General features: G+C 50.4%; 1 protein-coding gene across 3 annotated transcripts in view; it reads right to left on the minus strand.

The window, feature by feature from the left end:
* LOC142025045 (uncharacterized) overlaps nucleotides 1-27,874 on the minus strand; it is a 128,972-nt gene that overhangs the window by 15,030 nt on the left and 86,068 nt on the right. For 2 of the 3 annotated variants that reach the window (XR_012648586.1, XM_075017455.1), the window contains one exon: nucleotides 20,310-20,994. The exons of the other annotated variant lie outside the window; for it this stretch is intronic. Coding sequence is in view for 1 of the 2 variants with exons in the window: in XM_075017455.1 (XP_074873556.1) it covers nucleotides 20,426-20,994 (569 nt within the window). In the remaining variant the exon portion in view is untranslated. Of the gene's footprint in view, nucleotides 1-20,309; nucleotides 20,995-27,874 lie in introns of those variants that run through there. 3 annotated transcript variants of the gene reach the window in all.

The following is a 27,874-nucleotide window of genomic DNA, read 5'->3' on the forward strand; positions in this document are numbered from 1 at the left end:
AGTAGGGTCTATCGAGATCCAGTAACAATTTAGCTTGACAACATAACAGCTTCCCAAGGGAAGTGGCAGAAGAGCAATGACTTAAGTCAAATCAAACTGTATGGGGCAAGGTCCTGGAGTGTTGGCCTGGAAATGAGAGCACGAAGCCCTAGGCTCTCAGCACTTGGGTCTCATGCCCTACTTTTTCTCATGACCTTGCAAACTGTAAGTCACCCCATTATTTCTATGCTTCAGTCTTCCTGTCTTCAATATGGGTGATATGACCACCCCAGAGGGGTACTGTGAGGGTAACAGCCTATTTGTTAACTGCTTTGTGATCTTCTGATGGGTGGTGCCATAGGAAGGAAACAGAATTGATATTATCAGGCAACATATCTGCATATTCTTAATGAAGTTTCAAAAACTCTGGACACTTGCCAAGAGTAACTGCTCCTTGAAATTCATGTTATAGCTGCAACCCCTCTTATGCGGCTGCAGCACTGTATGACATTCAGGCATAAATGCAAATGAGATGAATGGAAAATATACGTGTGTTAGGCTTGGTATTTAGAGACCCTAACACTTTGGGCAATGGCACCAGAATTACTCGTGCCTCAGAATTGTAGTAGTGGCTTTATGCAGCTGTGAGTCTTTGAAGAATATTTATTGAGGGAAAAAATAGTGTAAGTGACTAACTCAGGTACCTTGTGGAACAGATCAAAGCATCTCCCCCTCTTTACATGCCAAACTGAGACGATGTTAGAGCTCATAAATGGTTTTTATAATGAAAATTGACGTGTCAAATAAAACAAAGGGTAGATAAGGCTTTGGATTTTTTTTTAAATATGATCAATGGGAAATTACTGAACAAAAATTAAAGGAGAAAAACCTTTCATAATTTCATAAAGGCTTGTAATTTTAATTTGATTTGAATTTTCAAAAGACACCTTTTTTGAACTTTTGGATTTTTAGCTTTACACATTTCATTTTTTTCCTTTTTTTTGACAGTGAATTAAAAGAATCAAATGTTTGTTAGCTTGTTGTTTTTCTCTCATTCTAATTTCCTAAACTGGAAAAATTAGCATATAAAAAGGGGGAAAATGAACAAAAAGTCAAACAATCCTAGACATCTTTCATTCTATTGAACTTGGTGGCTAGTGAGATTAAAAGGATAAGGGAAAAAGCAATATTTCATAAATTAAAAAAAAGCTTTTGTTCCTTTTGAATTTTGCAAAATAGAAGCTAGTTCAATATTTAGGTTTTTTTTTTGGTGGGTGGGGATATTGTTTTTCCATTTTTTACCCATTTCTATTTATGTAAAACCCTGTTGTAACCATGAAGAACAAAGAGAGTATAAGCATTGTAAGGTTTAAATAGATGTTGCAGTGTTGCTTATGTATGTAAACCATAGAATCACAGAATCATTGAATTCTAGGGCTGGAAGAGATCTTAGGAGGTCATATAGTCCAGCCCCTTGCCTAAAGCAAGATTGCCCTAACTAACCATCTCAGCCAGAACTATGTCAAGCCAGGTCTTAAGAACCTCTACGGATTGAGATTCCCCCACCTCTCTAGGTAAAGCATTCTTAGTGCTTCACCACCCTCCCGGTAAAATAGTTGTTTCTAATATCCAACCTACACCTCTCCTTCTCTAACTTCAGACCACTGTTCCTTGTTCTGCCATCTGTCACTACTGAGAACAGCCTCTCTCCTTCCTTTCTAGAGCCTCCATTCAAGAAGGTGAAATAGCCCCTCACTCTTCTTGTCTGCAACTAAATAAACCCAAATCCCTCAGCCTCTCCTCATAGGTCATGTGCTCCAGCGCCCTCATAATTTTTGTTGCCTTCTGCTGAACCTGCCCCAATGAATCCACATACTTTCTATACTGGGGTCCCCAGAAAGAATTGTTGTGGTTGTTGTTGTGTGTGTGTGTTTGTTTGTGTTACAGAACTGGTAGGGTCCTTAAGAGGTTATCAAGTCCAGTTTCCTGCCCTCACAGCACAACCTATCACCATCCCTGACAGATTTTTTTTTAAACATTCAAAGTCTATCCCAGATTGCTGAAGGCCCTCTCAAGGATTGGGAATATAAGGTGATATAACTCTGGGTATATAAACTAATGTGCTAACCACTGAACTATTTCCTCCTCACACTAAATGATACTGTTTGGTGTTCAAGTGCAGTTAGCATGCTCTGGGAGCGGACTTTCCTGTAGATCAGATAAGCTTCCAGTGTCTTTAAAACAAGGCTGAATGCAGAGGGACTGCACAGTAGAATGAACTCCTTAGCTATCATATTATTATGACATGCCTTTTCTTTTTGCCCAATAATGTCTTACAAGCAGTGCCTCTAATTATTCATCACATACAATGGAGAGGTGCAGAGTCCCAGCTCAAATCTCAAATGTTCTTTGAAAAAAAAAGAGCCCTTGGTTTTTTTTTAAATTGAAATTTTGCAGATCCCATGTAAGCAGACCTATAGCCATTAAGTTATGACTATCACTGTTGTGCATGACTTGACAAAGGAAGTTCTAAATTTTAAATTTTGGAATCCACTTCTGTTATATGATACAGTCTTCTCCTGCCTTATGAAGGTAATTTGTTCCTGAAAAACCCCTCTTAGGGTGAATTCTTGTGAGTCAAAAATGTAATTACCATTAATTTCAATCAGAAAAAATTGTATGTGTTCCTGAGCCCCAAAATTTACATCCATTTATGCTAAAACAGCACCAAATCCCATTAAAATGAACACAATTACTTCAATAGTTAACATTAGTTATCATAACACAACCTAACAAGGCATTTTCCCTTCATTAATTACTCTATAATGTGGCTGTTTATCTGCTTTCGGGGGGCTGTCCCAGGTGCAGAGACAGGGCTGTGAGGGGAACGGAAATCAAAGGGCGCCTGGCGGGGGAGGGGGATGCAAAACTGGGTAGCTACCCACAGCTGCAGAAGCAGGGCCGGTGTAAGGGGGCAGGCAGGACAGAGAAGGGCACGGGGAGGCAGCCCAGCCTGAGCACAGCTTAGGTTAAGTGGGGAGGGGGCGGTGCTAGAGGCTGGACACGCATGGAGCTAGGCAGGCATAGGGGGCCCCCAGCTGGGCGATGACTTGCTCGTGTGGGGCTGCGTGGCAGAGAGGCCCCGACAGCAGTGGCCGAGGCGGCAGCGGCAGGCAAGCCAGGAGCTAAATGGGACTGAATGACGCAGGCGGCAAGCAGTGCCTGAGGCACAGCTGCGCAGGGTGGGTGGCGGCGGCCCCCTAGCCGACCGTGGAGCAAGCGGCAGCAGCGGGGCTGGGATGGGCTGCACGCCCAGCATCCACGTCTCACAGAGTGGTGTGATCTACTACTGGGACTTGGACGAGTCTACCTCCCCACACCAACCGCTGTCCTCCCACAGGGTACCGCCACCCCCCTGCACGGCCTCTTCATCAAGACCGATGCAGCCAACTCCATCCCCTCGGTGCTCACCTACCAGAGCTGCCAGCCTTTGCCCGGCCCTGGCCCGCGCGACCAGGAGCGCAGGGAGCCCACAGCCACTGGCAGGGCCAGAGCACACCACCGCTGCAGCGCCGAGGTGGAGACCCAGACCAGCCACAGCAGTGTTAAGGTAAAGGCAGGAGTGGGTTAGGTGGGCACGCTGCGGCTGGCCGGGGGCTCAGGGAAACCGCCACCAGGCTCTGCACAGAGATGTGCTGGGCAGGAGACAGCTGCTGTGGCCTTGCTCCCACTGCAGGGCGGCTGTGTCCCCTTGAGGCACACAAAATCCAAATCAGTCCTTGTAAATGCGAAGAAATGCCTCATAAGCCGAAGTAGGGGTACTAAATTAAACTCCTTGTAAAGTCTAATTCTTGTAACCTGAATGGGCGTATCTCAGGGTATGACTGTATACGTATATAATGTGTCTGTGTGTGAGAGAGGGGTACCTGTGCAAAAGCCAAGGCTTGAGCAAAAGCAAAAGACTCCAGGAGATAAAATCAAATAATTAACAGTGATATGAAACAGTCTCCATCTGTCATTTATTCCCCATTCTGCACAAATGTTGAAAGAGCTGAGATGTTTTCGCATTTAAGAAGAAACCACGCTGGATCTTTCAACTATTTCCTCTGGGAGTGCATTGTAGACAGCCTCGAAACATCAACAGAACATCTAACACAAATACACACACAAAGGTAAATGAAGTCACACACACAAAAGTAAATTAACTGATTCGTAGGCTTCAGAAGATCTGCCTTACATTTGCATCCAACAGTACTGTATTGTAGCCATCCTATTACAAGCTATACTGGGCTATCTAATTTATATTTCTCAATTAAAAGGTTCATATTTCTTGTCCTCCACCAACGGCGATTAGAAAAAGAAAATGGAAATATTGGAAACAGCTTTTGAAGGTAATTCCAAAAGCTTGCTTTTGGTTGACAACATAGAACTCTCTTCACCCCACTGCAGGCGACCTGTCAGCTCTTGTATAAACTCTTAGGCCTTGTCTCTCTTCTTCACTTTCACAGAGACTCTCTTGCTCATCATCATAGGACTTTCCTTCCAGACTTTCCTTTCCCTAGGCTATTTGCATTCCTTTTGATTAGTATTACATGAGATCTTTCTAATTGTCTAGTGGTTTAGGTTAGAAACAGAACCATTATATTTCCCAAAAGGGAGACTCTTTGGAAAGGGTATTGTCGTAAACAAAGAAAAAGAACTTTACTTTGTATGACATCTTCCAGATGAAAAAAAAATGGTTAGTGAGTGACATGAGTTACCTCTGAATCAAGCAAGTTGTCCTGTTTTTGATTCAGGGATGAACTTTTCTTTTCTTCTTTATTCCTTGTACCAATCAAGCAATTTACTAAGGAAAGTCTGGGCCCATTTTTAACATTATTATTCTATTATTTAACTCTTTGTCATACTCAGGTGCCCCAGTCACACTTTCATTGTGCCAATATGGCCAGTTTGAAAGTATGAAAAATGTTACTTGTGGGGGCTCAAGTCATCACTTCCATTAAATGTACAAATACCTATGCCCCGACATGAACATCAAAATTCAGGTAAAGTATTCATAATTGATACCTGAGGGTGGAGTGTCTTTTAAATATTTTTGTTCCCATTTATCTGTGAATCAGTATTTGGATCCCTAAACGCTCCTAATGCAATGGAGAAGTACTTTGATTCCAGAAGCTACTTTGCTGTAGGTGCATTACTCCTCTATTTTCCAAACAGCATACTTTGTTAGAAGGCTAATCCTTTTAATATCTAAAAGTAACATCTGTATTGCACCAAAAGCTAAGATTCAGATTGCCCCCCGGTACTGGTGCCACTGGTGCCACACTCACTAATTCAGACACACCAAAGCTGCGTCTACACGTGCACGCTACTTCGAAGTAGCGGCACCAACTTCGAAATAGCGCCCGTCACGTCTACACGCGTCGGGCGCTATTTCGAAGTTAACTTCGATGTTAGGCGGCGAGACGTCGAAGTCGCTAACCTCATGAGGAGATAGGAATAGCGCCCTACTTCGACGTTCAACGTCGAAGTAGGGACAGTGTAGATGATCCGCGTCCCGCAACGTCGAAATTGCCGGGTCCTCCATGGCGGCCATCAGCTGGGGGGTTGAGAGACGCTCTCTCCAGCCCCGCAGCTCACTGGTGGCCGCGTGGAGCGGCCCCTTAAAGGGCCCCTCCCCCGCCCTGACTGCAGGAGGCTGAGGCAACGTGCAGGCTCGTGCCTGTACACGCGGCGGCAAGCCTGCACAGCCCTCAGCCCCTGACAGCAGCCATGGCTGCCCAGCAGCCCCCCCAGCGCCCCCAGGGGACCACCCCCAAAGAGGAGCCACAGCAGCCAGAGCAGCCAGGGCAGCCAGAGGACCACGCAGTCTGGGAAGCGGCAGCGGGGCCCCTCTTGGACGGAGGCCGAGATGCAGGACCTGCTGGGGCTCTGGAGCGAGGAGGAGGTGCTCCAGATAATGGGGAGCAAGAGGCGGAACATGGATGCGTTCGCTCGGCTGGCCGGTGGCCTGGCTGCCCGGGGTCACCCTGCCCGCACTCTGGACCATGTCCGGAGTAAGGTCAAGGAGCTGCGGCAGGGTTATGCCCGGGCCCGGGATGCGGCCAGCCAATCTGGGGCCGCCCCCGTCACTTGCCCCTTTTACAGGGAGCTCAGGGACATCCTGGGCTCCCGGCACACCTCCTCCCCTCCGGCCACCCTTGACACCTCGGCTGACGAGCCCCAGCAGGCCCTGCAGCCGGGCTCCGCCCCGGAGGTAAGCCCCGCACCCCGGGGGTCCCCCCCGGAGGCCATCCCCGGGACATCGCGGCAGGAGGAGGAGGAGGAGGAGGAGGGGGGCTCCTCCTCCACCGATTCCAGCCTGCAGATCCTCCTCCTGCCATCCCGGAGCAGCAGCAGGGCCTCCGACCCCCGGGGATCTCCGGACCGTGGGAGTGGACCCACAGGTAGGTACCCCTCTCTGGTGGACACCCCGGGGCTTGAGGGGCGGGGGGAACAGAGATGTGTCCAGGGCCCCCCACACGCTCACATGGCCATGGCCCCAAGGACACCAGGACCATGGCCCTCACAGCACTGCAGCCATCAGCCCCTGACCCCCGCCACCCTGCATGACAGTGCCATGCCCCATCCCCGGGCCAGGGGGGAGCGGAACCTCGAGGGGCCCCTGGGCGGAGGGGGTCGGACACCCCGCAGCAGCAGCATGTGATGGAGTGGGGGGAGTGCCAAAGGGAGACTCAGGCTACATATGAGCCACCCGAGCCGAGGAGCTCCCAGGGCCAAAGGAGGATCCTGGCGCTACAGCTGGCAGGTGACACCTCTGCCCTGAACAAACAGGAGGGAGGAGCCGAGCTGGCTTGGAATTGGGGGGCGAGGGCGAGGGCCACAGGTAGAGGCTAGGGGAAGGGAGAGCTGGTAGGCAGCCAGCCAGAGAAGGGGGAAAGCTACATCCCAGAGGGCCCCCCCTTGGGGTCTTCTCCCCACGACGGGTTGGAAGGACTGTCTCTTCCGACAGCTGGTGCTGACACTCCTGCCAGAAACTGGCCATCTGTGGCCTAAGAAATCTCTCCTGCTCTCAGACCCTGCGGGGTGAAGTGAGAGTCGCTCCCACCAGGGGACGGGCTGCAGGGCAGGGGGACCCCTGAACCCCATCCATCACAGCAGCATCTCCCGGGGACGGGGATGGGGAACCTGCAGCACAGGGCGGGGGGGACAAAGGCCACGGCTCGGGGCCCACACTAACGCCTGTCTCCATTCTTCTTTCTCCCCTCCTCTCCTGTGTCCTGCACCTGCACCTGCACCATCCGAAGGACCGGAAGAGAGCGCCGGCGAGGCATCGGTCGTCCCGGAGACCCCTCCGGGACCCTCGCTCCACGGCAGCCCCTCGGCCGAGGAACGACCGGCCCCGCGGAGGGCCAGACGGCGGACCCCGCGCCTGCTACCGGCGGCGGCCGCAGACCCCCAGCTGCTGGCCATCCACCGCCGGCAGCTGGAGGTGTCGGAGCAGCACCTCCAGCTGCAGGAGCAGGCGCTGGCCTGGCGCAGAGAGGCGTGGGGGGCCTTTCTGGATACCATCAATCGGCTGATTGATTCCCTGGCCCCCCATGCCGCGCCGGCCGCGCCACCGCCCGCCATGCCCGCTCCTGCAGCCCCACCACCGGCTGCTCCAGCCGTCGCCGGGCCGTCCACCGTCGCCCCACCACCTCCCCCCGAGGGCCACCGTGCCGAGGGACCCCTGGAGCCACCCGCGACTCGCCGGCGCCGCTACCTTCCGGTGGAGCCCGCTCCCACCCAGCCGCGCACCAGACTGCAGGCCCGGCGGAGCTCCCGGCCGGGCATGCCCACTGCTGTGCTGTAGGGGCGAGGGGCCCGGGACGTGGCCCCCCCCCTTGTTGGACAGACTTTGGGGACTGGGTGGGTGGTGTGGGTGTTTCCCCTGTTTGCCCCGTCGCCCCCTGTACATAGTTCTCCCCGTTCTCCTCCCTGCCTTTTGTTTTTCTTTTGATGGCGCACAGTGCTTTCATTTTTATTGTTGTACATAGTTTTATTTGTGCCCATCTTGGTTTTGTTGAACGTTTGTCCCTCCTTTTTGGTTTCTGTCTCACATATATATATTTTTTTATTTAAAAAAAAAAAATCGTGAGGACAAAAAAAACATTTACATTCACCCACAAGTTCGTGCTGTCATTTCTCCTGGACAAGTGGGGGGGGGGCGGTGGGGTGCTCCATGGTGGTGTGGGCGTTGGGGCAGGAGTGTGGGGGAGGAAGGGGCGGGCAGAAGGGGGCCTGGGCACAGTTCACCCCGCGGCCTGGTCGTCGAAGTGGGCCCGCAGGGCATCCCGGACCCGGGTCCCCTCTGGGTCCACCTGCCGACTGGGGGCAGCAGGTGGCTGGAGGTGTGCCCTGCCGGCCTCGGCAGCCCAGCCCTGAAGAAAGCTCTCCCCCTTGCTCTCCACGAGGTTGTGCAGGGCGCAGCAGGCACCCACAATCTGGGGGATGTTGTTGGGGCTGGCATCCAGGCGGGTGAGGAGACATCGCCATCATCCCTTGAGGCGGCCAAATGATTGCTCCACCACCTGGCGCGCACGGTTCAGGCACCCGTTGAAGCGCTCCTGGCTGGCGGAGAGGTGGCCCGTGTAGGGGCTCATGAGCCACGGCCGGAGGGGGTAGGCCGCATCCGCGATGATGCAGAAGGGCATGGTGGTGTCCCCCAGAGGGATCTCCTGCTGGGGGATGTAGGTCCCCGCCTCCAGCCGGCGGCACAGGCCCGAGTTGCGGAACAACCGGGCGTCGTGGGTGCTGCCAGGCCAGCCCACGTAAATGTCCTGGAACCGTCCCCGGCTGTCCACCAATGCCTGCAGGACGACTGAATGGTAGCCCTTCCGATTGACATATCGGCCTCCACTGTGGTCCGGGGCGCGGATGGGGATGTGAGTCCCATCCAGAGCCCCGAAGCAGTTGGGGAAGCCCAGGGTGGCAAAGGCGGCGACAGTGGCATGTGGGTCCCCCAGCCTCACGAGCCTGTGCAGGAGCATGGAGTTGATGGCACGCACGACCTGCAGAGAAAGCACATGGGACAGCCCCAATGAGGGGTGAGCAGGGTGTGCATGGCCCGGCCCTGCCCTGCCCTGGCCCCCCTGCCCTGCTCTGCCCTGGCCCCCCTGGCCTGCTCTGCCCTGCCCTGCCCTGCCCTGGCTCCCCTACCCTCCCCTGCCCTGCCCTGGCCCCCCTACCCTCCCCTGCCCTGCTCTGGCCCCCCTGCCCTGCTCTGCCCTGGCCCCCCTGGCCTGCCCTGCCCTGGCTGCCCTGCCCTGCCCTGCTCTGCCCTGGCCCCCCTGGCCTGCCCTGCCCTGGCTCCCCTGCCCTGCCCTGCCCTGCCCTGGCCCCCCTGCCCTGCTCTGCCCTGCCCTGGCCCCCCTGGCCTGGCTCCCCTGCCCTGGCCCCCCTGCCCTGGCTCCCCTGCCCTGGCCCCCCTGCCCTGCCCTGCCCTGGCTCCCCTGCCCTGCCCTGCTCTGCCCTGGCCCCCCTGCCCTGCCCTGCCCTGGCCCCCCTGCCCTGGCTCCCCTGGCCTGGCCCCCCTGGCCTGCTCTGCCCTGCCCAGCCCTGCCCTGGCTCCCCTGCCCTGCCCAGCCCTGCCCTGGCTCCCCTGCCCTTCCCTGCCCTGCCCTGCCCTGGCTCCCCTACCCTGCCCTGCCCTGCCCTGCCCTGGCCCCCCTGGCCTGCCCTGGCCTCCCCCTGTGGGTTCTCTTACCTCCATGAACACAGCCCCGACGGTGGCCTTTCCGACGCCAAACTGCTGCCCCACGGATCGGTAGCTGTCCGGAGTGGCCAGCTTCCAGACAGCGATGCCGACCCGTTTCTCCACAGGGAGGGCACGCCGCATGGCAGTGTCCCGGTTCCTGAGTGCGGGGCTGAGCCACTGGCACAGCTCCAGGAATGTCTGTCGGGTCATCCTGAAGTGGTGGACCCAGTGGTCGTCGTCCCACTCCCCAAGCACCAGCCGCTCCCACCAGTCGGTGCTGGTGGGGTAGCTCCACAGCCGCCGGCGTGTGAGGTGGGGGGTGGAGCGGGGTGCTGCAAGGGTAGGGGCTGAGCCCTGCTGCCCTGGGGGCATGTCCTCCCCTGGGGCAAGAAGGTGCTCAGCTGCCCCCAACATGACAAGAGCCAGGGCAAGCCCTGCTTCTGCCGGGAGGGCTGGGTGGACCTCTAGCTGCTGCTGCTGCTGCTGCTGCTGCTGCTGCTGCTGCTGGGGGTCCATGCCTGCGGCACTCGGGGTCTGGGTGCCTATATGGCTCGTCAGACCGCGTGCTGTGCAGGCTGAGTGTATGTGGGAGGGGCCCTTTAAGGGAGCGGCTAGCTGTTGCCCCGGAAGCGTTAGTCCGCCCGTTGACCCTGTCTGCAGCTGTGCCTGGCATCCCTATTTCGATGTGTGCTACTTTGACGTGTAGACGTTCCCTCGCTGCGCCTATTTCGATGTCGGGCTGCGCAACGTCGAAGTTGAACATCGACGTTGCCGGCCCTGGAGGAAGTGTAGACATTATTCATCGAAATAGCCTATTTCGATGTCGCAACATCGAAATAAGCTACTTCGATGTAGGGTGCACGTGTAGACGTAGCCCAAAACAACAGCTTCCTGAGAACACCTATCAGCATATGTTCCATACCAGCCTTCAAGCTGGAACCATCAAACTCCCAGTCACAATCCACCCTGCTCCCTGGGGTAAAATTGCCATGTGATCTGAGGAGACAAATGTCCTTATTAAGTATCCAGTTCTCCTGAAGTCAATGGATTGCCTTTAACTGGAGTCAAATTTGGCCCTTTCTTTTCTCTGATCTTTGAAACATGCACATGGGTTTCTGAAAAGCCCATTATGCCTTAGCACATCTGCTGTGTATCCAAGTGTAGTAACTTTTAAGATGACTGCAAACAGTCCAGCTGCAGGAGGTATCCAGCCAGCCAACTCACTTGCTGTTTTTCTTCCCTCTTCTTCGTGACTCTAGCCATACGCTAACTCCTCAAGAGAGGGGTTCAACATAGTTTATTTACTTCCCATTATGGGTCTGTGTGTTCGTCATTCTCAGGCAACATCTGAGGGATTTGCACCTCATCTTCACCCTCTACCACTGCTCCTGCTTCCTAAAGAGAACACAGCTGAGTAACCAGGATGGTACTTACTGGCAACAGAACAACGCGTTGTGCAGAAAGCACTTTTTCTTTAAGCTTTTATTTAGATTGTGATGGACAAACTGCTGGTGTTAAAGGGCTGGCATCCATGGCAACATAATATTTGTTGACTGGAGTCATAGAAAAGCTGTGTGACTATAAAAGTTCCTGAAAAAAAATCTTAATTTATTTTAAGTGAAGAAGATGCATAAGCACGTACATGCTGAACTAGCTGTATCTTTCGTGACGTGCTGTACAGGACACTGTTGCAAGCAGGAAGTTTTCAAGATGTAGTATCACAAATATATCAATATCTCTGCATGTATGCCTATTGCTCCTTACTCCCTTAAGTAGTGATAATGCAGTGGTTGTAATCCTGGGATACTCATACTTTTCCCTGGCATCTAATACAAATTTTCTCCACAAGATGGGGAGGCTAGGCTTACAGTGAGTTCAGTTCAGGACTATATTTCTCACTTCTATCTTTCTCTCTATCTAGTTATACATATTGGGTCACTTACCACCATGTTAATCTTATATGGCATCTGATCTCTGGTATTTTATCCTACAAATAGACTTTATCTTTCTCCATTGAATGTCATCAATGTCAGGACTTCTCATTCTACTTGAAGGAGATAGCAAGGTGGCCTTGCTCTGCTCTGAAGTCTCTTCAAGACAGCTAGCTTGCCTTTCTTTTCTTCTGCAGTAGGAGTGGAAAACAATACTCCTTCACTGGCATGTTGTGTAATTCCTTTCCTTGGACTTATTTTCCTAAGACAATATGAAAATTTCCCAGGAACTGTATTAAAGGAAACCAGCAAGTTTTCTCCCCATTCTGCTCAACTCAGTGAGCTCACAGCCTGGTTTGGGTTGACATATAGATTACATAAGGGATATGCCCCTAAAAATCACCAGAGCAGTCTACAATCAGACCCATTTAAAACCATCATGCTATAGTTGGGGGATTCGCTCACACATTTCCTATGCCAGTGTACATGCTACAGGGTATCAGTCTTGTGTACCCAAGTGCTTGCTCAGTGCTTAGCACAACAGAGCCCTGGTCTCACCCTTGGTCCCTGTGCATGGTCATAAACAACACTAAGATTACCACCACTTTTTCAAATGACATCACCTTATCTGTTTTTAATACAGTACTCTACGTTGTTTACCCTTTCATGTCATAGATGCCTTTACTACAAAGGGCTGTTATAATTTGCAAATGGACTCCTCTTTTCTCATCCATTTCCTGAGGGCCTCAACTTTCAGATACTCAGCTTTTCAGTTCAAGGTGGGAAAGAATACTATTTCCCATATTTTAACAGCTGACACCAAATCCATCATTCTGTAGCTTCAACTTAAGTTCCAAAGTTATCTTAGTTATTTAGTCGTACCCTTCTATTTATCCCCCGTCCCCCCCCCCCCCCCCAGCTGGAGAATGTGCTTCTTTACTCTATTTTCCTCTGCAGACACTCTTTGGTTTGGCATTAGCCTCATGAAAGAATCTTGGTAAAAAAATAATAAAATAAATAAAGCTTTATGATCCTCTGTTTTTCTAACAAGTGATCCAAAGGTATTTCAAATTTTTAGGTCAAAATTCCTTTTGTATCCAAAATTACAGACTGTGTTGTATCAGAAAGATATTCATTGCTCTCTAAAGGCAATAAAAGTCCAGCGTAATTTAAACACAGATACAGCAGAGATCCTGAAGTGGAAAACTTAGCAGATCTGGATAGGAGGTACAGCAGCAAAGGCTTTTAAGAAAGTTGGGGGATGTTCATTAATATTAGTCCAAGTGACTCATGAATTAACCATCACCCCAAAGGGAGGGTTTTCAAGAGGGTTAGAGCTTCAAACTTTGGGTAAGGAGAAACAATTCTAGTGCCTTTTGTGGTGTATTACATGGATACAATTTTCAAAGACTTTTAAGTGACTAATGACCCTAAGTCCTATTTTATGAGGTGACTTAGGCACCTTCAGCTCATTGACATTCAATATTGCATAGACTTCTAAGTCCCAGATACTGACAGGTGTTTAGGCTCCTAAGTTCCATTTGAAATCAGTGGACTTTAGGAATGCCTTTTGAAGACCTGATCTTACATGCCTAAGTCACTTTTGAAATTAGGACTTAGTGCTTTTAAATATTTTATCCCAGGTCTAAATTTGGCCCAAAATCTCTGGCATAGCAATATGTGGTACATGCCATAGGTTCATATTCCTGTTACTTGCATTCAACTCAAGACCCCAGCAACCCCCTACCCCCCCAAAAAAAGTCTTCAAAGTGACAGTCTTGCTCATCTCAGACAACAGTTTTCTGGAGCAGAGATGACAGTATTTTGTCGAGGAAAACACCATGTTAAGGTTAAAGACCATGAAAGCACATTACAGCTGAAACTATGTAGGTGTACCTGACACACAATGGCATAGGATCAATCAATATACTGCCGGAACTAAGAGTTTTCCCTTTAATATTGTTTGAAGAAAACAAGCAGAAAGATCTCATTTTTTCATGTATAAATTCTTAACAATTCTTGACAGCTTTCTGTAATACTAAATTAGAAAAAAAAACATTTGAGTATCCATGGTAGGGTAACACAGTGGAAGTCACCAGGAGAGTGTAAAAAAAGGCTGGGTTAGAAGAATGCAGGCTCCAACAGCAATATTAACTCAGCTGCAGAGGACATAATGGATGTTTTATAGCATGTTTCCTGACATGCATAGTACTATATTAAGTTGCACATTTAGCTAGGAAAAAACCCTGACCATATGTACAATATAAATGAATTAACATCGATGCTGGAACCTTAACTTTAAAAACAGCCACATCCTATGTAAATTCAATTGCTGGGCAAGATGTCAATATTCCCCAAAGGGTCTGAATGTCTTTTCTTAATGAATTAATTATACTGAACTTCCTCTCTCATTGTAGTTTTACCATTGAGATCTAGCAGCTTTGTTTCAGAGGTGCCAAGATTTTTCCTAGTTGTTAGAATTACCTTGCAAAAATTCATTGTGAGCTACTTGGTGTTCTGTCTTTTGAAGGCAGATCTTTTCCAATGTTGCATCTGATTGATGGGTCAGTGCCCATACTGAGCTAAACATCCAGAAGGTGTTTATCCTTGCATATTGTCTCCGCTTTCACTGCTAAGCAGTGTCAAGGGTGAGACAATTCAGGTAAAAGAATGTCTTGTAAAATTTCTAAATCCTCAATTTTATGGTTTAGGTAACATTCTTAAGACTCACTTCATCAGATGTCTCTGATGAAGTGAATTGCAACTTACAAAAGCTTGTGCCATAATAAAATTATTCATCTTTAATGTGCCACCAGAGGCCCAGTTGTTTTTGCTGAAACAGTCTACCTCTGAAACCTATTTGTAAGACTTCAAGGTGACAGAACCAGTTGCAATGTGGTGAAAAATAAAGTTTTAAAGAGGGAACTGAAAATAAACACCATCACTGGACCTAGCTACATCAGTCACATTATCAGGGGCTCAAATTCTTGCATTTCCACTAATGTGATATATGCCATCATGTGCCAGCAATGCCCGTATGCCATGTACATTGGACAAACTGTACATTCCCTTTGCCAAGGAAAGAATGGACACAACTCAGACATTAGGGATCTGAATATGCAAAAACCATTAAGTGAGCACTTCAACTTTGGAGGACACACTATTAATAACTTAATGGTCTGTGTATTACAACAAAGAGATTTTAACACCATATTACAAAGGGAGACATTGGAATTGGAATTCATTTCCATGTTTCACACATATCACCTTGGACTCAACAAAGATCTCAATTATCTTATGCTTTAAAAGGACAATTTCCCCACCATTTATATTTGCAATGATGGGAAACATCCCCCTAAACTTAACTGACACTTCACAGGGGTATCTCTCCCTCCCTCCCTCCCTCTCTCTCATTCTCTCTCCCTCTCCCCCCCTTCTTTCTTCCCCCCATTTAGCTGATTCCTCAGTTTTCTCTCAGTTTTTTTCCTCAGTAATTCTCCAGAACTGAAGTGTGTCTTTCCCAAGAAAGCTCACCACCTAATAACTAATATTGTTAGCCTTCAAGTGCTACAGGACTGCTTTCTTTGCTTTGCGAAGATACAGGCTAATACTGCTACTTCTCTGAGACTTTTTAGTTAGACTACATTAATCATTTTCAGCCTGTGATCTACAGATCCCTGTGGATCTGCAGATTGAGTCTAGGCTTTCCAAAAGGGTCCACACCTCTGTTCAAAATTTTTTAGGGGCCCACACGTGAAAAAGGCTGAAAGTCATGGGGTTACACATAGGAAATGAGATAAAAAAAAATACAGCAACAAGGCATGAGCTTACGTGTAGCCAGAGCTGGCTCAAAAAGTAAATGAAAAAAAGTCCAAAGAAAAACACAAAATTCAAACCTGAATCTGGGTGAAAATCAGCTAGAGCAGAAATAAGCCAAGACTGGGGGTTACTAGTAAGTGGAGAAAAGTACTTCAAATAACCTGCCTTCTTTGTAACATTCCCCATTGGCAGAGAGATGTAAAATCATTCCATACTTTGGCGACTTTGTTGACGCTTTCATTGGAATTGGGGACCAAAACAGTTACGGTACAAAAAAATGTACACTTCTAGTTTCAATTGTCCAGAATGTTGTGTCTCAAACAATCATACACAGACCCAGGCACTGTGATACAGGGTGTTATGATCTCAAGATTTGATTATTGCCTCTACTATCTCAGCTTAAAGCCCCATGCTGGAGAAAGTTCAAACTAACACAAGGTATTTGTCTACTTAGCTACACAAGTCACAATAAGCACATTCTCATGCTCTGCCATCTTCACGGTCTCCTTATTGAATAGATCCTGTTTAAGATGACTGTCCTGAGAGTCAATGGGCTTCACCATAGCTATTTGAGAAATATCTTATCCTTCTGTGACCATGACCTACATACACTCAACTGGTACCATTACTCTGTGGGCCACCAATGAGAGTCTTGTGATTTGTGAGAGAGAAGTTTCACAGCAGCTGAACCTAACCTCGCCTGATCTTCGAAGATAATGAACATCCACATATAGCAATAACCTGAGAGCCTGTTAATGTGATTGCTCAGCACTTCCAAGATCAGTTTATTTACTAGGTGCCTGTAGTCAGGAGGTAGATGTTCCTCCCTCACTACACTGTCAGGATTTCAACCTGCTGTTGGGGAGTTCGCGCATTGGCATTAGTATCCTGACAGACCTAACAGAATTGAGCTTCCAAATAAGCAGCTATCTTTGGTTTCTTATGTGAGAACTGGTTCTCCAGGGAGTCCATATGTTTCACCCTAAAACAGGACTGGATAGTCAATGAGCTATCGACCCGAGGCTCATGGATCAGGGGGCAGGCAAGTGCCATGGCCATCTCTTGATGCCGAGATCAGTGCACCCAGTAATCACTTAGCTCTGGGCTCTTGTTGCACAGCCAGAACAAGCCCATAGTCAATTAGTCCTATGCCCTTGCAGCACAGCCAGCAGAATCCAGCCGCTAATCAGCATGTTCCTCAGAAGGCAAGGCATTACTGGGCTCAGCAGTGGGGTCAGCATCCAGGAGTGAGTAGAATATGTCTTTTTTCTTCAATATCTCCACTCCAGCTAAGCAGAAGGCCCTACCCTTTATACTTCCAGTGGTGTACATCCAGTGGAGGGATTGAGGCAGTCCTGGCTTCTCCCACTTAGAGAGGATGGTTCCTCCACCCCTCGCTCAGAGAGAGGCCACACCACTATACTGCCTCAATATGGAGTAAGACGCCAAACATTTGGCATCAAAATCTGAAAATTTTGGCATAAGTAATAATGAAATATTAATTCTCCAAACACAATTACACCCTTGTGTGCAAGAAAACTTACCTTTTCTTACCACAGATGTCTGTGAATGCCAGTCATCACCACACTGGCTTTACTAAGCTACACAGAGTTCATTACTTTCAGGTTTATGATTACTTTTAAGAAGGAAGAATAAGACGGAAAACTGGATTTCTGCCTAGTTTTTAACTCCTTAGTAGAGAAGGTATCTAACATTGCTAAGGTTTGATATGCCATATAAATCACATAGATAAAATAAGAGATCTCTGTGGAATGAATAAGACTCTTTCCAATCTGTTTTTCCATCGGTGTTGGAGTGCCTCAACAAGGAGAGTGAAAGATGAAGTAAATGGAAATGACTATTTAGAGACTCCTTATATATGGATCATTGGCAAAGCCATTACAGTGAGTCTGTCATTCAGTTACTTACTAAGGGACTCTCTATTAAGATTATCATTGGCATAATATCCCCCTAGTCTCTGTATCACGTCTTAGGAAGGACTCTTTAATATGTGACCAATTACTAAGCAATCAACCAGCCACATCAGCACCTATGGCTCTGATTAGCCAGAAGAGACAAGCCTATGAATTCTCCCTGTCCCTTCAAGGTATTGTAAGTATCAAACTTCGCTTTGCCAGCTCCAACTGAGATCATATCTGATCTCACAAATTAGGTAGGCATAATGTGTGACTGGCTGACCTGGATCATACAGGCTACGTCTACACGTGCACCCAACTTCAAAATAGCTTATTTCGATGTTGCGACATCGAAATAGGCTATTTCGATGAATAACGTCTACACGTCCTCCAGGGCTGGCAACGTCGATGTTCAACTTCGACGTTGCTCAGCCCAACATCGAAATAGGCACAGCGAGGGAACGTCTACACGCCAAAGTAGCACACATCGAAATAAGGGAGCCAGGCACAGCTGCAGACAGGGTCACGGGGCGGACTCAACAGCAAGTCGCTCCCTTAAAGGGCCCCTCCCAGACACACTTTCATTAAACAGTGCAAGATACACAGAGCCAACAACTAGTTGCAGACCCTGTATATGCAGCACGGACCCCCAGCTGCAGCAGCAGCAGCCAGAAGCCCTGGGCTAAGGGCTGCTGCCCACGGTGACCACAGAGCCCCGCAAGGGCTGGAGAGAGAGCATCTCTCAACCCCCCAGCTGATGGCCGCCATGGAGGACCCCGCTTTTTCGATGTTGCGGGACGCGGATTGTCTACACGTCCCTACTTCGATGTTGAACGTCGAAGTAGGGCGCTATTCCCATCCGCTCATGGGGTTAGCGACTTCGACGTCTCGCCGCCTAACGTCGATTTCAACTTCGAAATAGCGCCCAACACGTGTAGACGTGACGGGCGCTATTTCGAAGTTACTGCCGCTACTTCGAAGTAGCGTGCACGTGTAGACGCAGCCACAAAGAATACATGAGAAGACCACACATAGGGTACGTCTACACTAGGACGCTGCGCTGAAGTAGGCTATTTCGAAGTAACGACATCGAAATAGGCTACTTCGACTCATATTGTCCATACACCCTCCAGGGCTGGTGCAGTCGATGTACAACATCTAAGTAGCGATGGGGAAAGTTGAAAGGGGCCACCCTGGAAGGAAAAGCAGATCATCCACACACACAAGCACCCCCCTTCAAAATAAGGGGCCAAGAAAGCCTGTGGACAGGGTCGCAGAGCAAACTAGCCCTTCTGGGGCAACAGCAAGCTACTCCCTTAAAGGGGCCATCCCAGACACACCCAGCCTGCACTGCACAAGCCCTGCATTGGTGACACAAGCCTCGCAGACCTCAAGCCCACAGACATGGATGCCCAGCAGCAGCTGGAAGCCCTCCAAGCTGCCTCTCACAGACCAGGTGCCCTGCTAGATGCTGCATGGGTGGCTGCCCAGCAGCTCCTGGAATGGGAGCCCTCCCCAGGGGCACAAGAGGACGCCCCGGGCCATTGGGCTCTCCTGCTCCCCCACCAACCGGGTGCCCTGCCAGCTCTGGAGCTACCCCTCCAGCACTGAGTGGTGGGAGCACCTGGTTATGGGGGAATGGGGTGATGACCAGTGGCTGCAGAACTTCCTCATAAGCCAGAAGACCTTCATGGAGCTCTGCCAGTGGCTCAACCCCACCTTGAGGCACCAGGACACCTGGATGCAGCGCGCCCTCACCATTGAGAAGAGGGTCGCAATAGCTGTCTGGAAGCTGGCCACTCAAGACAGCTACCACTCCATGTGCCAGCAGTTTGGTGTTGGCAAGGCCAGTCGTGGCAGTCATGATGGAGGTAAGGAGGTCTGGGCCTGAACCCACTGGGGAGAGGGGCCTGGGAGGGGGTCCAGGTGGGGGGCCCGGGGAGTGGGACCTAGGGAGGGAGGCCTGGGGAGGGGGGCCCAGGTGGGAGGCCCAGGTGGGGGGGGGGCACACTCTGCATACCCTTACAGGCACCCATGTCCATTCCTCCCAGGTGATGCATGTACTCAATGCCCTGCTGCTGCAGAGGGTCATCCAAGTTGGGGACCTGGACTCGGCTGTTGTGGGATTTGCCACCATGGGATTCCCCAACTGCTCTGGGGCCCTCAATGGGACCAACATCCCCATACACGCCCCAGACCACAGTGGTGGGCGCTATATAAACAGGAAGAGCTATCACTCCATGATCCTGCAGGCCACGGTGGATAGCCATGGCCGCTTCCAGGACACATACGTGGGCTGGCCCGGCTGTACCCATGATGCTCACATGGTCCGTAATTCGGGACTATGCTGCTGACTGGAGGTGGGGACCTACATCCCCCAGAGGGAGATTCCTATGGGGGATACCACTACCGTACCCCTCTGCCTTGTGGTGGATGCGGCCTACCCCCTCCAGCCCTGGCTTATGCAGCCATATACAGGGCACCTCAATGCCAGCCAGGAGCGCTACAGCACACAACTCAACCATGCCCACCAAGTGGTTGAGTGGGTCTTCGGGTGCCTGAAGGGCCAGTGGTGTTGCCTTCTGGCCCACCTGGACCTGGGCCTCCCAAACATCCCCCAGCTTGTGGGTGCCTGCTGCACGCTCCACAACCTGGTAGAAAACAAGGGGGAGACCTTTGTGCAAGGCTGGGCACTGGAGGCCGGAACAGGATACCCCCAGCCGGCTGCTGCCCCTAGCCGCCAGGCCCACTGGGATGAGGTCCAGGTCTGGGAGGCCCTCTGTGAGTACTTTGACCAGGGAGCCTAGTGAGGGCCACCCAGGCCATCCCTGGTAGGACCCCTGCACACCGCCCCAGCACCCGCACCCTGCCCTTACCGAAAGCACACAGGACACGGGTTTTTGAAAAATAAAACTGCCTCATTGTTTAAATAACCAAAAACCTCACCTCTGATGTGCATATAAAACTGATACAAACAGCATCATGGAAAATAACTATATACAGGTAGGGACAACTATAATAAACTATATATAGGGGAGCAGTTATACATAACTATATATAGGGTGGGGACAACCATATACACGGGGAGATGTGGGCAGGCCAGACATCGGCCCATCATTCCAGGGCGGGGGTGGAAGGGCGCAACCCATGCCATGTTTGGGTGGCCGGTCCCTCCACTCAGCCGGGGTTCCCGGTGAGGCTGGGAGGATGAAGAGGTGCGGTGGGTGCGGAGCTGGTGGGTAGGGTGGCAGGCAGGACATCAGGCAGGGTGGCAGGCAGAATATCAGGCAAGGCAGCAGGGAGGGCATCACGGAGGACATCGGGGGTGGGGGCAGCCAGGCTACCAGCTCCTCGAATGTGGTGGCCACCTGGTTAAAGGCGGCCATAAAGTCCTGCCAGGCCTCCTGGTACCAGATGGCATCCTGCTCCTTGAAGTGGAGTCTCCTCTCCATGATGTCTGCTTGGTGCCAGAGGGCAGCAGCCACCTCAGGGTCTTGCGTGGTGTGCCTCTGGCCCCAGTGGGGGTAGGCCTGTGCCGGTGCAGGCGGTGACCCTGAAAAGTGGTGGTCCATGGGCCTTGGGGGGCAGTCTGGGACCACGGATAGTGCAGCTGCGGAAACAGAGGGGAAGGAGGGGAGGGAGGCTATGAGTACCCAACCCTGACCCGTGGCCCACCCCCCATCCCCTCAAGGACATCTGGTCCCCATCCCCCATTGGTGAGTGCAGTGACCCTGTGGGTGGCCCCTTCCAGTGGTCTACCCCTCCCACCTACCACCAGAGGTGGGGCACAGCACTGTCCATGGGTGGAGGTACTGGTGGGTACTGGTGGCTGTGACACCATCCCTGGGCCATAGTCTGCCCAGGCCGTGGCAGACTGGGGTCTTCTGGGGATGTTGGGGGCCCTCAGTCAAGTGGTGCCCCCGCCCCATGCCTTGGGGGTGTGTGCCCTGTGGGGTACATACCCGATGGTCCACTGCCATGGTCAGGGGAGACCTGGCTGGCGGATGCCTGGCTGGAACTGCTGGAAGGGATGTCCAGCACAAGCTCCCCATCCTCACTGGACCACTCTGTGGCCGGGGTGGAGGGTCCTGGCTCTGGCCCTGGGGGTGCAGAGCTGGCCTCTGGACCTGACCCTGGCTCCAAGGCCTACTGGGGCTCGTCAGCCATGGTGTCAAGGGTGGCTGTGGGGGAGGAGGTGTCCCAGGGCCCCAGGATAGCCCTGAGCTCCCGGTAATAGGAGTAAGCGGCGGGGGCAGCCCCAGACTGGCTGGCTGAGTCTTGGGCCCAGGCATAACCCTGCCTCAACTCCTTGACCTTACTCCTGACATGGTCAGGAGTGCGGGCAGGGTGACCCCAGGTGGCCAGGCCCTCAGCCAGCCAGGCGAACACCTCTGCATTCTGCCGCTTGCTCCCCATTACGTGGAGCACCTCCTCCTCACCCCAGAGCCCCAGCAGGTCACGGAGCTCAGAGTCGGTCAAGGAGGGGCACCTCTTCCTGCGCCACAGGCTGGAGGCCTGGGAGCCCTGGGATGGCCCGGGGGGGGAGCTCTGGGGGCACTCGGGGGGCTGGCTTGCTGCCATGGTCTCCCTCTGGGCTGTGCAGGGGCACCTCATGGCACAGCTTCTTCCTGCACAGTGTCAGCTTCCTGCTATGGGTTTCCCGGGTCCGTGCAGCTTTAAGAACCACTGGGCGCAGAGATCATAGAGCCCCACAGGGACTGGCAACACATCTCCGCCTAACAGCTGATTGCCACCATGGCGGACCTCGCTATTTCAAAGTAGCGGGACACGGAAAGTCTACACACATCCTACGTCGATGTTAGACATCGATGTAGGGCGCTATTCCCATCTTCTGATAGGAATAACGATTTTGACATCTTGCCGTCTAACTTCGATTTCAACTTTGAAGTAGCGTGTGCCGTGTGTAGAAGCGGCGTGCGCTATTTCGAAGTTGGGCTTGCTACTTCGATATTGTATTCTAGTGCAAACACACCTATAGCATTTGTAATTCAGTAGCTGGCAGATTCAAATTTATTCCTAAAGCAGTGCTTCAGCACAACACTCAGAACACTACACTGCAGGAGGGACAGTCTTAAGAGCAAATGATTTCCTGTTCCAGGTTGCCCTCGTCAGAGAGGCAGAAAAGCTTTGAAAGGTTTCTCCAGCAAATCCCTACATTGTACAATGGTGAGCTTGGGGGAGGGGGGAGGGGGGGCCTGAAATGGGTGAGATGGTTCCAGATTTTCTTTAGGAAGGGCACCACCAATTTCACCCTGTATCTCCTGTCCAAAAGCATATTTTTAGTTGACTGGAAAGCATTTCTGAATTTATATGAATTTTTCATATCTTCATATTCAGCACACAAAATGTGTGGAGAAGGGGCTGCCCACCACATAAATTTTAGGCCTAGGATTAAAACACTCAGCTCTGAAGAAGGACTGAGGACAGGTCTCTCTCAGGTGACTCTTCTGAACACCAGGTCCAGACTCATTGTCACTCTCTTGCTTAATCACTTTTCAAATATTCTACACAAAGTGGAGCAGCTTTGGCAAGACAGATTGAACAATTAACCTTAGCATATATAACTCAAGCTAACAATGCCAGAAAGACAGAGTCCACATGGTACTGCCAACCTCTGGCCCCTTTCCTGCTTCATAACTTCTCATGGAGCCTGGGGTACCTCTCCCTAGTGATGTTTAGTAGCAGCCATACAAAGAACAAAGTTTTATGGGTCTTCAGGAGACACCATCTCAAGGTCCTTCACACTTCCACCCTACTGCACAACCACTTCCAGGAGATCATGCACAACCAGGCTTTCCTGGGTTGCTAGGGAAGAAGGGATAGTACTTTGGACAAAGGAATAACTGCTGGAAAACTTTCCTGCTTTCTGGGACCCTGAGCAAATGGCTTACCATGTCAAGTAATAGTACAGTGCTATGTTTAGGAGTCTGTATTGCCAAACAATAAAACTCCACTGTCTTTCTGAACTCCATTTTCTTTCTCCCACAAGATCTGAACTCTGCAGAGTTCAGAACAGGGCTTTGTTTTCACTGACCCAAAGATGACATTTTGTAGTGAGAGAACCCTTGCCCCTTAGTTATCTCATTATAGAATCTGCAGTGGAGACAAGGCACTGGTAGTTTTTAGTAGCTAGGCAAGGTTAGTCTCCTATTCCCATCCATGGCTGACTTTTCCCAGTTTACCTTGTAATAGAAGTAGACGCACCTTCATTCCACTTTGTTTTACAGTGGGATAGCAAAAGCATATGAGTTACCCCATAGTGAAAAGCAAAAGTTTTCTGTCAGTGAAGACATAGCTTGTTTTGTACATAGACATTCCACTCACACTGGGTCATAGTGGCAGCTCACCCTAGAACGCAGCCTGAGGCTCAGCGGCTACGTTAGCTTTCAGAGCCATATCAGTTAACTCTACTTAACTGGCAACTTACAACACATCCAGAAGCTCTTGTCTAGGCAGACTCACTACGCTCATCCCCTATGAAATTGCAGGGTACTTCTTTCCTGTCCTGTCAAGGTCATGGAGCAACATTAATACAGGTTGTTGGCATACTCAGTACATGGCTGGTCTGGAATTTATTTATCAGCTTTAGTACAGCACTTATTCACTTACAATAACCCCCATGGGGATTTTGCTGAAGACTTCAGGTTCCACTTGACTTATAGTCCCAGTAAGGCTGCCTTAAATCTCTCCTGAAATTCTCTCAGGACTCCATAGCAGTCTGTACATTTCATCATCCTCCAGACAGGGACCTGTCCTATTACCTGTTTGTAAAGCACTACCTGCACTTTTGTATGTCGTCCAGCTCCCCACTGAAGTCAAGGGAAGACTCTGAGTGACTTTGATGGGGTTTGGATCAGACTCCAACCCTAATTCCACTGAGTCCAGGGGTGCTGGGTTAAGTTCTATATAAATAAATTAATATTATTTATAATTACTGTCACTTATTTTATTTTATTTTGTAGTGCCCTTTATAGTGTATCACTGTAAAGTACCAAAAGCAATGAGCATTCTGAAGATGTTTCCTTTGATTATGTTGCAGAGGGTACAGGGAGAAGACAATGGATAATTCTGGTAGTTCTACTTTTTTTTCGTCCTAATGTGCAGTCTGTGAAAAAAAATGCATTGGATACTGACATGATACTATTTCTAGTCAGGAAATGAAATAGCTTTCTGGATACTTTAACACCCACACGATCCAGGTTGGAACTCAAAACTGTAGACATAGTTTGCCATCTTGTGGTAAACATGTTTTTAAAAACACAGCACAGTACAGTGTCTTCGTTGATCAAATAATCACTTCCCATAATCCTTGGCAAAGTCTCTTCCTGAATTTAAAAACCATGGACTCCAACATAAGGTGGCACATTCAGACCTGTTGTAAGAAAATGAAATTCCATTTACGTCAGTGGGGTGTGGATCAAGCCAACTAAGAATTTTTTTGATTTCCTTTTTCTTACCTGCATATATAGAGTAAAATTTTTTCTGTGACACGGTCAGACTCTGATTGTCTGAGATGAAATAATAACTGAGGTTCTCTGCACACTTCATCCTGTTAATTTAAGACATTATTCTGCCACTCTTGTTCTGTGGGTAATCAGCTGTAGGAGTAAAGTAGTTTAGGAACAGAGGGCTGTCTACATTACTCAGAGGATGCTAACGTAGACAGGAGGGGTGAGTTCTTGCAGGTGCAGGTGGAAAACAATAGAAAGTCCACTGATCAGTTATGAAGTCTATGCTTGGTCTTTCTGCAGTCCAGGCTGTTATCGGGGCCTGTGGACTGTCTAGTACGGTGGATCTCAACCTTTCCAAACTACTGTGCCCCTTTCAAAAGTTTGTTTTGTCTTGTGTAGCCCTCAAAACATTTAAAAACTTAGAAAGTCCGACATAAAGTTACAAATATACCACAATATGCTATTACTGAAATTGGACGACTCGCACATATTTGCCACATAATTATGAACTAAATCAATTGGAACGTAAATATTGCACTTGCTTTCCAGTGTATAGTATACAGAGAAGTATAAACTGTACTTGCCAGTATGAAATTTTAGTTGTAATGTTTTGGCTAGTGAGTTTTACGAAGCCTGTTTTAAAACAAGGCAAATATTTAGATGAGTTAATGACACTGAGTATTACTAGGGGTGCACATATCCCTGGTTGAGAGCCACTGGTTTAGCACAGCATTTCTCAAATGCAACCGCCATGGCCTCATGCGGTCACTGAGGGCTTTCCCGCAGCTACAACAACCTTTTGGACAGACATGGGGAGGGAGCAAAGCAGTAGCTCCTCCCTGCAGCACCCAAGTGGTCCAGGAGAGGTCTCCAGACTGTCCACCTTCTCTGCTCCTCCCCTCTGCCCGGTTCAGCCATGGTTTCCAGGCATCCAGTTTTTGATTGGAATGCCTAGTAAAAAAGGGACTTTAGTGGCTCTGGACAACACTGCTGATCAGGCCATTAAAGTCCAGCTGGCAGCCCAAAGGTCTAAGGTGGGCTCCATGCTCTGGCTCTGCACAGCTCCTGTAATCATCCAGCAAATCCCAGCTCTCTGAGGTCCCTAGGCACCATGACAGCCATAGAAGCTTTGAATGCTGCCCCTGCCTCAAGCACCATTTCTGCAGCTACTTTTGGCCAGAAACCATAGCGAATGGGAACAGTGGAGGCAGTGCCTGTGTGCGCAGGCAGAGTGAAACATGCAGAGCTGTCTGTTTGCCACGTCACCTAGAAGATGGACCTGCTGGCAGCGAGGAAGCCTGCCTTAGCCCCGCTGCACTGCAGACTAGGAGTCTTTTGAGGTAAGAATTGCCTGGCCAGAGCTCACACCCTTAACACCCTGCCCTTGGTCAGAACCCCCTTCTGAACCCAAACATCCTCTCAGAGCCCACACCCCATACCTTCTGCCCAGGTCAGAATGTGCTACTGCACCCAAAAAGCCTCACTTAGCCTGCACCTCACACCATCTCTCGCACCCCAAACCCTGAGTCCCCTCCAATACCAGAATTCCCTCATGGAGCCCACACCCCAAACTCCCTCCCACATCTCCACATCTTGCCCCAGCACCCTTCTGCTTTCCACGCCCCTCTGCTCTAGCTCAGAGTGCTCTACTGCACTCTGAACCACCCATTTCTGACTCCATCATTGTGCCCACAACCCCCGCTGAGGCCCTCATCCCATCCTACATCCCAAGCCCTGCACCAGCCCAGTGAAAGTGAGTGAGGATGGTGGAGACTGAGTGATGCAGAGATAGAGTGAGCAGTGGAGATGGGGGAGCTGGAGTGAGAAGGGGAAGAGAAGGAGTTAGGGCCTTGGAGTCACCACAGGCTGTGGGAGTGGTCAGGTAGTTTAGTTTTGTGCAATTAAAAAGTTGGCAACCCTGGGTTTAGCCAGAGGCTTTATGGGTGGTCTTCACCCTTTCCCTTATCTCTAGTTCCATGGGGCTCCCTCCCTTGGCTTCAGCCAGGACCAATCTTACTGGGCACTGTAGATAAGAGTCAAGGAATGGCATGAGTTTGGGATGCACGGCTGCAGAAGGGCACTTCAGACAGTGTGGGGGAGAAGAGAGGGCGAGGGGCAAGTATAACTATTAGAGCATTCACCAGCCAGAGTAGATGGTCACCAAACATTTCTGAGAAGCCCAAATGAATCCTTTCTTCCCGCACCTTCCCTCATACAACAGTTAATCTCAACAAACTGTACATAGTCTGAAACTGCTGACGGCTACATCTACACGTGCACCCAACATCGAAATAGCTAATTTCGATGTTGAGACATCGAAATAGTCTATTTCGATGAATAACGTCTACACGTCCTCCAGAGCCGGCAACGTCGATGTTCAACTTCGACGTTGCTCAGCCCAACATCGAAATAGGCGCAGCGAGGGAACGTCTACACGCCAAAGTAGCACACATCGAAATAAGGGAGCCAGGCACAGCTGCAGACAGGGTCACGGGGCGGACTCAACAGCAAGTCGCTCCCTTAAAGGGCCCCTCCCAGACACACTTTCATTAAACAGTGCAAGATACACAGAGCCAACAACTAGTTGCAGACCCTGTATATGCAGCACGGACCCCCAGCTGCAGCAGCAGCAGCCAGAAGCCCTGGGCTAAGGGCTGCTGCCCACGGTGACCACAGAGCCCCGCAAGGGCTGGAGAGAGAGTATCTCTCAACCCCCCAGCTGATGGCCGCCATGGAGGACCCCGCTATTTCGATGTTGCGGGACGCGGATCGTCTACACGTCCCTACTTCGATGTTGAACGTCGAAGTAGGGCGCTATTCCCATCCCCTCATGGGGTTAGCGACTTCGACGTCTCGCCGCCTAACGTCGATTTCAACTTCGAAATAGCGCCCAACACGTGTAGCCGCGACGGGCACTATTTCGAAGTTACTGCCACTACTTCGAAGTAGCGTGCACGTGTAGACGCAGCTAGGGTCAACGGGCGGACTAGCGCTTCCGGGGCAACAGCTAGCCGCTCC

The sequence above is a fragment of the Carettochelys insculpta genome, chromosome 1 (genome assembly GCF_033958435.1).
Source record: "Carettochelys insculpta isolate YL-2023 chromosome 1, ASM3395843v1, whole genome shotgun sequence".
Taxonomy (NCBI): Eukaryota; Metazoa; Chordata; order Testudines; family Carettochelyidae; genus Carettochelys; species Carettochelys insculpta.